The 12,091-nt window shown below is 44.6% G+C and overlaps 1 protein-coding gene across 4 annotated transcripts in view; it reads right to left on the bottom strand.

Annotated features, from left to right (window-relative positions):
* Nucleotides 1–12,091, bottom strand: part of FMR1 (fragile X messenger ribonucleoprotein 1) — a 73,221-nt gene that overhangs the window by 23,277 nt on the left and 37,853 nt on the right. For all 4 annotated transcript variants that reach the window (XM_077285249.1, XM_077285248.1, XM_077285246.1 and 1 more), the window contains 4 exons: nucleotides 9,407–9,500; nucleotides 8,028–8,144; nucleotides 2,885–3,055; nucleotides 2,694–2,772 (listed from right to left, as the gene is read on the bottom strand). In XM_077285249.1, coding sequence (XP_077141364.1) covers nucleotides 2,694–2,772; nucleotides 2,885–3,055; nucleotides 8,028–8,144; nucleotides 9,407–9,500 — 461 coding nt within the window. The remainder of the gene's footprint in view (nucleotides 1–2,693; nucleotides 2,773–2,884; nucleotides 3,056–8,027; nucleotides 8,145–9,406; nucleotides 9,501–12,091) is intronic.

Genomic DNA, 12,091 nt, shown 5'->3' on the forward strand with positions numbered 1-12,091 from the left:
ATTTTTATCTTTGCCTGAATATGCACTGATCTTGGCTTCACAGCATTTGTTTTCGTCTGGATCAATTGTCATACACTGACAGACATAATGTTTTCTATCTTGAGTGATGGTGAAATGTTCAAATACAGCTGATTTAATGTGACGCTTCTTTGACATTCTCAGGTTTTTAATTCTGCATTCACAATCCAAATGACAATTGTTTTTCCTAAAAACAATTGTACAAAATTATTGCCAGGTCGTACAACTGATATAGTGGTCTGTAATACTGTTATTCCTCATGTACTCACAGTTAACTAATGCAAAGTTTGTTGAAAGGATAATACTTCTTACAGTCTTCCTCTTCTGAGTAGCAGCTGTGAGAGGCTTGGAAGACGCACACCTAGTAAACATCTAGTCTAGAGGAGGAGCTTTACTACTAAGAATTTGCAACACATTTTCACTTTCAGTTTCATACATTGTAAGTAGTGGGGTTGGGGCACCATGAGGTTAACCAAGTATAAGATTAGATAAGGGCAGTGGAGAACAGTGACACACAAGAAGTAAGAAATGTCTCTATCTCCAGCAGAACTGCTTATCACTGTTGTTCATAGTTTGATAGAACATATATATTTGAGTAACATTTATAAAATTCATATGAAAGTTCAATTATGAAATATTAATACATTTTTTTTAAAGCTGGAGTCGGAGTCGGTACATTTCTACCGACTCCGACCAAAACTAACTCCGACTCCACGACTCCGACTCCACAGCCCTGAGGAAACAGGCTGTGTTGGCCACTGAAATGGGCAGTCGGCTGCTCCACTTGATACACCGCACTGATGACAATCTGATAAAAAGAAGGAAAAAAAAAACACTGGACCCCCAGAGACCCTGGAGCAGGGCATATACTCAAAGTGGCATCTTCTATAGCGGCTCGAACAGCTTACTCCTATTATGTCAATTATTTGAACCCAAACAAAAAGCCTCACTGGAGATGTGAGCAGAACCTTAAAGAGAACCTGTCATCAGGTTTGGCACATATGAGATATGGCCACCACCTTTCAGGGGTGATATACAACAATCTATAATGCTGTATATCAGCCCCAACCTGGCCTCCAAGACAAGAATAAGAGTTTTTATTATACTCCCCTGTGGGGCGGTCTGGTCTGAGGTGTGTGGCCGGTCTTGATCCGGTGCCTCCCTTCTTCTTGTGATGCCGCCTTACTTCTGTGACTTGTATAGAGGACGCCTGCTGTGTCATCCACAGTCTCCCCGGCATCGCGCTCCTGCGCTGGGGTATGTTTCTGCCCAGATGAGGGCAGAACAATGTACTCCAGTGTGCAGGCGCCATGAAAGGTCAAAGAGCCCGGCTCATGCACACTGCAGTACTTTACTCTACCCTGGTCAGGGCAGAGACGTACGCCTGCGCAGGAAGGTGATTTCGTGGAAGGTGTAGGGACGCGTTATCCACTCGAACCAAGAAGGAGGGCGGCATCGCAGGAAGAAGGGAGGCACCAGACCAAGACCAGCGACACCCATTAGACTGGACCGCCCGGCAGGGGTGTAATAAAAGCTCTATTTTCTGGTCTTTCGGGACAGATATATTATAGAATGCTGTTTATCAGCCCTGAAAGGTGGTGGCCATATCTTATATCGGCCAAACCTGGTGACAGGTTCCCTTTCAAGGGGCTGTCCGATCACACCATACCAACAGCCTGCCCACAGGATACAATGCCCGGATGGACACAGCTAATCCTCCCAGTCTTGCTGTGTCACAGTTCTGGCTCTGTATGGTGTTTCTAGACAACTTTTTGCTTTTATTTCTATAAGTTAAACACCTATGTAAAGTTCCAGTGACCCTGACCAATGTCATATTGATGACCTATGGTTAACAATGATTTGTGATGCGCATGGCTAGGCTATGTATGGTGCAGACTGCCACCTGGCGGTCAACACATTGGCTTAATGAGTGTAACTAAGCAGGATAACCATCTACCTAGTGCAGCCTTGCAATATGCTGTATGCAGGGCGCCATCTATATATATAAGAGGCATCGTGATTACTCGCTAATCCCGCCCCCTGCACAGTAGCTCCGCCCCCATCACCACACACAATCCCGCCCCCACCACATTACCACACAATCCCGCCCCCCACCACACATAATCCCGCCCCGCCAATCACCACACATAATTCCGGGCCCCCACCACATCACCACACAATCCCGCCCCCCCCCCCACATTACCACACGTAATCCCGCCCCCACATTACCACAGGTAATCCCGCCCCCCCACATTACCACACATAATCCCGCCCCCCACCACACATAATCCTGCCCCCCAACACATCACCACACATAATCCCGCCCCCCCACCCCATCACCACACATAATCCCGCCCCCCCACCCCATCACCACACAATCCCGCCCCCAACACATCACCACACTATTGTTATTAACTTCATTTTAAGTTAATTTACCACCTGCGTAAGCGCTATTGAATGTTGTCATTATTTACTTTAATCACCAGCAGCGTTAATTAGATAGCAATGAGCGTGCCGAGCGTTAGCTGGCTGGAAACATCTAGTTAGTATATAACCGCCATGACGTCACGCAGGTCGTCACTGATCACTACCTCCGCCCTCTGCACATCAATGACTACATGCACTTTACTATTGACAATAGGCCTTTAAATGCTGCAAGCCAAAAACGTACATACCTACTAAATTTCGAGGAACTTGGATTACGTCTTCAGCAAATTCTAAGTATGTCCTTGCTTTCTTTACAGCGTCTTGGTCCTAAGGAAAAGTGAACCATGCGAGAGGCAGAGTTACCGAAAGGTGACACCATTTATTAGGGGTTATGCTCATTCGTTCAGATTCTAGCCATTTCCAGCAGTGTAACTCTTACCTCACCATAAATATGAAACGTACAAGTGTCTTCATCCAGATCAATAGCCGTCACCCCTGGAACTCTCCGAGCTTGCTGTATATTGGCGCCATGAGTGCCAATGGCTAAACCCATCAGATCCTCCCGGACAACAAATTGCTCATGGAATCTGGATGCTAGCTGCCGTGAGCTCTGCAAAGACACATATACTCCGTGTATTCCTCGACAACACGCTGGAAAGCAGATTTTACCCTTGGTCATTACATTATATGTGTGGTCAAACTTGGGGATTAACTTTTTTTTCACTTAAATGCATGTAAATGGGTCTAAAAATAGTGGAATGGAACTGGATTTCATTACAAATTTGCACCGTTTACTTTCTCTAGCCTTTGTGTTCACAGTCTATTGCTGGCTGCAGAACGATGCAACGGAGATTCTGTCAGTCAGCTCGTTATAAAGGTCTGATGAGGAATTTATTACTTATCAGTTGTTTCCTGAGCTCTTCTCAGCTGAATGATAAACACATCAAAGATGACTGTGCGGGGAAGCAAAGCGCTTCTATGAGCTAAATTACAGCATTTTTAGCCAAAAATATTTTACTTCTAAATGCATTCATCTATGTATAAAAGAAAAATAAACAAAAAAACGCAACGTAACCTCTTTAAGGCTACGTTCACATTTGCGTTGTGCGCCGCAGCGTCGGCGACGCAACGCACAACGCAAATGTAAACGCATGCACAACGCAGCGTTTTGTGACGCATGCGTCCACTTTTGCATGGTTTTGGGCGAAGAAAAAACTGCAACTTGCTGCGTCCTCTGCGCCCTGACGCATGCACCACAGTGACGCATGCGTCACAAAACGCAAGTGCAACGCATGTCCATGCGCCCCCATGTTAAATATAGGGGCGCATGACGCATGCGGCGACGCTGCAGCGCTCGACGCTGCGGCGCAGAACGCGAATGTGAACGTAGCCTTACCCCTTAATCCCATATGACGTACTATCGCGTCGAGGTGACCTGGGACTTAATTCCCAGTGACAGGATAGTACGTCATATGCGAACGCGACCGGGTGTCAGCTGACTATCGCAGCTGACATCCGGCACTATGTGCCAGGAGCGGTCACGGACCGCCCCTGACACATTAACCCCCGGAACACTGCGATCAAACTTGATCGCAGCGTTCCGGCAGTACAGGGAAGAATCACGCAGGGAGGGGGCTCCCTGCGTGCTTCCCTGAGACCCTCGGTACAAGGCGATGTGCTCACCTTGTACCGAGCGTCTCCTCCCTGCAGGCCCCGGATCCAAAATGGCCACGGGGCTGTATCCGGGTCCTGCAGGGAGGTGGCTTACCAAGTGCCTGCTCAGAGCAAGCGCTGGTAAGCCTGCAGCCCTGCATGTCAGATCGCTGATCTGACACAGTGCTCTGCAAAGTATCAGATCAGCGATCTGACCCTATAACATGATACCCCCCCCTCCTGGGGCAATGTTATAAAGTTACAAAAAAAAAATATTCACATGTGTAAAAAAAAATAATTCTTAAATAAAGAAAAAAAATTAATATATTGTTCCCATAAATACATTTATCTAAATAATAATAAAAAAACAATAAAAGTACACATATTTAGTATCGCCACGTCCATAACGACCCCACCTATAAAACTGTCCCGCTAGTTAACCCCTTCAGTGAACGCAGTATATAAAAAAAAGAGGCAAAAAACAACGCTTTATCATAAGGCTGAACAAAAAGTGGAATAACACGCGATCAAAAAGATGGATATAAATAACCACGGTACCGCTAAAAACGTTAAAAAAAAACGCGATAAAATAAAAAAGTTATAGTCCTCAGAATAAAGTGATGCAAAAAAAAAACATTTTAAAATGATTTTTTATTTTCACGGCTCTGCGTTATAAACTGTAGTGAAACACTTGGGGGTACAAAGTTCTCACAACACATCTAGATAAGTTCCTTGGGGGGTCTAGTTTCCAACATGGGGTCACTTGTGGGGGGTTTCTACTGTTTAGTTACATCAAACGCTCTGCAAATGCAACGTGACCCCATGCAGACCAATCCATCTAACTCTGCATTCCAAACGGCGCGCCTTCCCTTCCGAGCTCTGCCATGCGCCCAAACGGTGGTTCCCCCCCACATATGGGGTATCAGCGTACTCAGGACAAATTGGACAACAACTTTTGGGGTCCAATTTCTCCTGTTACCCCTGAGAAAATACAAAAATGGGGGCTAAAAAATAATTTTTGTGGAAAAATATGATTTTTTATTTTTACGGCTCTGCGTTATAAACTTCTGTGAAGCACTTGGTGGGTCAAAGTGTTCACCACACATCTAGATAAGTTCCGTAGGGGGTCTACTTTCCAAAATGGTGTCATTTGTGAGGGGTTTCAATGTTTAGGCACATCAAGGGCTCTCCAAACGCAATATTGCGTCCCATCTCAATTCCAGTTACCGTATTTTTTGGACTATAAGACGCACCGGACTATAAGGCGCACCCAGGTTTTAGAGGTGGAAAATAGGGAAAAAAAATATTTGAAGCAAAAAAATGTGGTAAAATATTTAATAACATAAATAACATACTATTATATGTGGTGTTATTATATATAATAGTTTGTTATTATGTTGGAAGCTGCGGGACCAGTGTGGTGTCTGAAGTACTATATGAAGATGCTGGAGGGTGAGTATAAGAATGGGGGCACAGGGCTTATATTGAAAGCACCACTCCAGCACTGCAAAATAACACTGGAGTGCTGCTTTAAAATCCCATGGGAGAACTATAACTCCCAGCATGTCCTGCAGATCCTATGACATGCTGGGAGTTATAGTTCACCAAAGGAGTGGCAGAGTGCTTTATTGTGTTTTGTAAAGACTAACCTCTTCATTGTGGCAGCCAGCCACACTGTGGTGAGATAAAAGCATCCCATGACTGCACACAGAGCCCTCCCTCTTGTTGCCTTTCCACAGCACAGGTTTTGAGGAAGCTGCAGATTCCAGTGGAGAGCCTGAAGGACCTGTGATGATGTCAAGAAGAGGGAGGGCTCTGTGCTGCCATGTGATGCTCCAGCCCGCCCACTCCTGACATCACACAGGTCCTGTTTGTGCACAGCTCTCAGCGTCCAGCCCAGGCAGGTATGCAGCGATCTCTCCCCTGGCCCCTGCTGCTGCTGCCTCCTCCCCCGGACACACAGATCTCCCCAGCTGCTCCAGGAATCAGCACTGGGAAAGCCATGTGTGTCCCTGCTTAAGTGCAGTATTCATTTGCTGCTCTCGGCTCAGCTGATAGGTGGGCGAGGAGCCGCTAATGAATATTCACTGCACTTAATCATCGTGGTTTCCCCAGCACTGATTCCGGGCAGCGGGGACATCCTGAAGTGGGATAACAGTGCGATCCCACTCACTGCTGCCCCCCTCCCCACATACTACATCCCTACCATAAGACGCACCCACATTTTCAGGAAAAAAAGTGCGTCTTATGGTCAGAAAAATACGGTAATTTTGCATTGAAAAGTCAAATGGCGCTCCTTCCCTTCCGAGCTCTACCATGCGCCCAAACAGTGGTTTACCCCCACATATGGGGTATCGGCATACTCAGGACAAATTGTACAACAACTTTGGGGGTCCATTTTCTCCTGTTACCCTTGGTAAAATAAAACAAAATGGAGCTGAAGTAAATTTTGTGTGAAAAAAAGTTAAATGTTCATTTTTATTTAAACATTCCAAAAATTCCTGTGAATCACCTAAAGGGTTCATAAACTTCTTGAATGTGGTTTTGAGCACCTTGAGGGGTGCAGTTTTTAGAATGTTGGCACACTTGGGTATTTTCTATCATACAGACCCCTCAAAATGACTTCAAATGAGATGCGGTCCCTAAAAAAAAATGGTGTTGTAAAAATGAGAAATTGTTGGTCAACTTTTAACCCTTATAATTCCCTAACAAAAAAAAAATTTGGTTCCAAAATTGTGCTGATGTAAAGTAGACATGTGGGAAATGTTACTTATTAAGTATTTTGCGTGACATATCTCTGCGATTTAAGGGCATAAAAATTCAAAGTTGGAAAATTGCGAAATTTTCAAAATGTTCGCTAAATTTCCATTTTTTTCACAAATAAAGGCAAGTCTTATCGAAGAAATTTTTACCACTAACATGAAGTACAATATGTCATGAGAAAACAATGTCAGAATCATCAGGATCCGTTGAAGCGTTCCAGAGTTATAACCTCATAAAGGGACAGTGGTCAGAATTGTAAAAATTGGCCCGGTCATTAACATGCAAACCACCCTTGGGGCTTAAGGGGTTAAAAAGGTATAAAATAAGGAGAGTTTCACATATCCAGGCAGATTGCCATATCTCCTGAGCTACATAATAGGTGGCCAGACCGGGTACTGAGACAAGCAAGGTCGATGTTTTGTCAGCCTTAGGCTGTGTTCACACCAGCGTTGGAGGCTATTAAAAAAACCTTTGTCGACGTTTATGTCGCATTTGCAATTCTGTAAATTTTCAGACAAAATTACAGGCACCTTGGTAGAACCCAACAGACCCCAAATTCAGTAGCGGGGGTCAATTAGGCACCAACAGCGTCACATATGCAGCAGATCACAGCATTAAAGACGCCGTCCACTAGTTTTACATTGATGACCTCTTTAGGGTAGGTAATCAATGCCTGATAGGTAGGACCCCGACGATCAGCTGTTAACGGTGTTGGCCGCCAGCCGGAAGAACTAATTAGCTGAGGTGCTCCATCTACTTGTAGTGTCCGGGCTTGGTACTGCACATCCTCCTCCGATTCAAATCAATAGGAGGTAGATGGCAATACCCTGCGGCGGGCACTACCAGAAGATCGCCAGCTCCGCAAGTATTTCTGGCCAGCGGCCACCGCCATTGATAACAGCTGATTGGCAGGGGCTCCGGTTGTTGGGCCCCGATCGATCAGATATTGACCTATCCTTAGGATAGGTCATTATCAATGTAAAAGTAATGGAAGACCTATTTTTTTTTAAGCTCGTACAATGGAAAAAAAAAAAAAAAAGAAATCCGCAACGCAAATGTGAATGTAGAGCAAAGAAGGATACTGAAACTTGTTCCAAAGACACCTAATAGTTTGACTTGCAGAGAATAATGGCTGCATCGTAAAAAGGACATTAATGTCTACATACTTCAAGTTGCTTGCTGGCTTCTTCATTCCTCAGCATTAAAGACAACTTTGTCCGGAGGCTTCGGAAATGCATGTCGCTCAACATGTTCGCCCTTTTAATAGTAACTTCATTGACAGACTGTAAAGAGATAAAGTGAATGTAAAAAAAAAGTGAAAGTCGAGAGTTGTATACACATATATGTGCATACATACACACATTTTTTTTTTACATATCTTTTAGTATATAGTAATTACAGGTATGTCAAATCTGACTCCCATGACTGCCCGGGGCTGTCAGTAAAGAACCAGCCTCGGGAACAATGAAGTTATAAAAAAAAAGTCCCTCTCCAGTCACAATTTGTACTGATCCCAACGTGTAAGAGGTTAAAACAGTCAGAAAGCCGAGCTCAGAGCTTTATCAGAGCGGCTGTCAATCAGAGCGACTGTGCTGACCCGATGAACTTGCCACATACAGACGTCAGAGAGTAAAGTTCTCAGCGTCTTCTACAGATACATACATTAAGGAGCAGCAAGAGGTTCCTCAGGGCTTTTTTAGACCAACATATTGCATAACTGTGTGGGAACAGAATATTTAGCACCAAAAACAAGAATATCAGTTTGTTATGAGGTTTAGGAAAGCTTGGGTACTTTGACCTTGCAGCCATACGTTTTGCTAATGTACAGTACCGAAGAGAGGACGTGAACTGCAAGAGTCAGATACACAGGCCTGTTAGCTGTGAATATGGAGATCCTAGGTCTGCGTGGGAAAGATATCACATAATTACATACACACGAGATAGAGATTATATATATATATACACACACACACACACACACACACACACACACACACACACACACACACACACACACACACACACACACACACACACACACACACACACACACACACACACCATCTTTTAATCCTAGATACACTTGAGCAATAAATAAATTGAATCTGTCATCTGCACTAGGTTGCCCCCATGTAAAGGCATGAAGAAGTAAAAGAAAATTACAAAGACTTTGACTATCCCGCCATTACAGTACACATCAATGTACGGGATGCAAAGTAAGGAGGTAGGAAGGTGCATGGAATGGTGACGCCAAGGGAGTAAAAGTGCTTGGTTTGAACAGTCATTTTATGCCAACACACTCCCTTTATATAGACGAGCAGTCCCAGCACTCATTTATCACAAACCTTCGCCTACGGTTACATAGTGATGCAAACTTTATACGCGACACAAAATAAACTAACATTGGACGATCTAACCTCGGTGTCAGTCGCAGTCGTATAATCTTTACATTTTGTCCTTTTTTACAATATTTTGTGTTCCAACAATAAAAGGACAAGTGCAGATTGTCTTAGATTCTGGTATGACAGATAACGGCAATGCTTACCAGGATGACAAGCTGACCACTTTCCGAATCAAATGTTACGGAAAACGCCCCAACGGCCTTTTTGAAGTCTTTGTGAGCAGATTCTTTTGCACACCTAAGGAGAGGAAAAACACATTAAGAATACATAATAATAATAAAAAATGCCAAAAGAAATGCACAAGCAGAAGACATTCCTATGTTGTTGGGATGTACCCAATACTAGGGCAGATGCCACATCTATGCGGATTACTTGTGTATCTGACATCTAACTCTCCGACATGTATTTCCTCTATTTGATTCAAACCATTTTCTGCCACAATACTTCCATTCAGGCTGCACGTGACTTATACGCATTACACACATTCCAAGATACCATACAGGTCAGGCGGACATGAGATTGAAAGGAGTCTGCTACCTGATAATGGGCTTCTGATGCAGCCTAAATGTTTGCCCAGGGCTTTTGACCAGGCGTGCCCAAACTTTTACATGCCACTGTACATTAAGTGAATCAGGCCAGATGTAAGCGCCACTTAACCATGTCTGTGACCTTAGGATGAAGAACACACAGGCGGAGCTCAGGAGACCACAGACCATCAGGCACGTGGCCAATGCTGGAGTAATGACCTTGATGCGTCATGCTGCAGCCTCTGACATTACTGGCACTATTACTGTTAAGCAAACATTGCTTGGGAAAATTATTTTTATTCATTTGGGAGGAGAATTTGTGGGCATTCACCATTCAGGAGGAGATTCAAGTTCCCATAGGAGCACTCTAATTGGTACAATTATTTTGTGGGGACTGTGTGGACACATTTAGGTCCAGATCACAATAACTTTTGGTTAGCACAGTGCTGCACTATACCATAAGGGACACCAAGTATGGTAAGACTATTATCAGCAATACCATTTAGTTGGCACCATTATTTTGGGGCACTATGTATGTGGCACCATATATTTTAAGAGCACCATTTTTATGACAATATTTAGCAGGGTAGTACTGCATTTTGGAATCATTGGGTAGCTGTGCAGACAGCAGGATTATATTGTTATGGCACCAGGAGGATGGTCCATGTTCAAAGTGAGAAACCCATGAGTTTTTGGCAGAAAACTGCAGACACAAGTCATGGCTAGAAGAAGAAGCGCCAAGGCAATCTAGGCTGAACAGAGAGGAAGAAAAAAAAAAAAAGATGTGGTGGATTTTGCCTGTGACAGAATCTGATTAGTTGTGTAATCTCTCTCTGAAGAGCTAAATTTAAAGCACTAAGTACATATCCATCCAGGGTCAGTGCCTTTTAATCAATGTCATCATACCAGTCTCACTATGGTTTCAACATGGTATCCAGTGGATACCTTCTTTTTGAGACTTGGAAGGGTCTTTAGAGCTCCCCAAAGTTTCTATCCCTGCCTTGAAGAGCTTTTTATTTTAAAGTGATATTCCCATACTCACCACATACACGTCTGATAAATTTGAGTCCCACCCTTGGACCACAACTACATGGCGAATGGGGGGGTGGGTCATCCAACTGCTAAGAGAGCCGGCTGTAAGTCAGGGCCGCGGGCACAGTTAGAGCTGCCGATCTGAACAATCAGCGTGGTGACTGAACCAGCGCCGCTGTCGCCCCGTGACTGAAACCGAAACACTGCCAGGAAGAATAAAGTTAAAATTTCTTTATCTATAAGTGTGAGGCCGGCACTAGACAAAAAGAAAAAAAAAAAAAAAAAAAAAAAAAAAGTTCGCTCCTCTTCAGCAGTGTACACCCACCGACAGGCACAAGGCTCACCGTTTTAACTTAGTGTCAGTAGGAGGCAGACCTGAAATCTGATTCCAGAACGGTCTTTTTCTCCTTAGGTCACTATGCGGTGTTATTGATCGTTTACATTTGTTTTTAGGGTTCTTCTCTGAAGGGTAACAGGGTGTAACTTCTCGTCCTGTTTTCCCAAAAATAAGCAACTGAGAGAATAGTGTGGTGTCATCCACATTGTACCCTCACTGGTGTGTGGGGCAGGACCTTACGCCGAAAGACTTCAAGAGTGTCTCAGGGCGGCTTGTCCTTGTCTTTTCCCCCATCTCAGCCCCCTCCTAAAGCGGGATGGGAGGAAGAGACTTGTCACTTCTCAAGTGACCGTACCCCCTCACGGTCGACAAAACCCTCGGCACCATCTAGGAACTCGACGGTGCAGGAAGGAGGACGCCTAATGTTGTCCTCTGAATTGAGAAGAAGTCAGGACCTCGACAAACAGGTATTGCCCTCACTTTCTCCACAGTCCCTCTTCAAGGTGGCAGGGGGCATCAGTAAAGATAGAGGAGAACACAGCTCCTCTCCTCTTTCCAGCATTCAAATTTTGAAGTGCTGAAAACTACACTTAAATTTAGTCCCCAGCTTTCTAAGGCTTCCACTCTCCTTGTTCTGGCCCCAAACCCCTCCTGCGCCCCAGCCAATCAGCACGCGAGGGCCCGCGCTTTCCCTCCTAGGAGAACCCTTGTTAAATTTCTTCAGGCAGCTTCTTCACACCCCCTCTTGAGCGCCAGTCAATCAACACCTTTTTATGGGAGCACTGGTTTCATTTCCTACAGCATAGGCTTTCAGCACGTCATTTCTAGGCCCGCCTTTTTGCTTCATTCTGCCTCCGACAGCGTTACATCTTCAGCTGCGGATTCACTGTGTCATTTTCTGCAGAGCTTGTCTCTTCACAACTGGCGAACAG

This window comes from Ranitomeya variabilis, chromosome 2 (genome assembly GCF_051348905.1).
Source record: "Ranitomeya variabilis isolate aRanVar5 chromosome 2, aRanVar5.hap1, whole genome shotgun sequence".
Lineage (NCBI taxonomy): Eukaryota > Metazoa > Chordata > Amphibia > Anura > Dendrobatidae > Ranitomeya > Ranitomeya variabilis.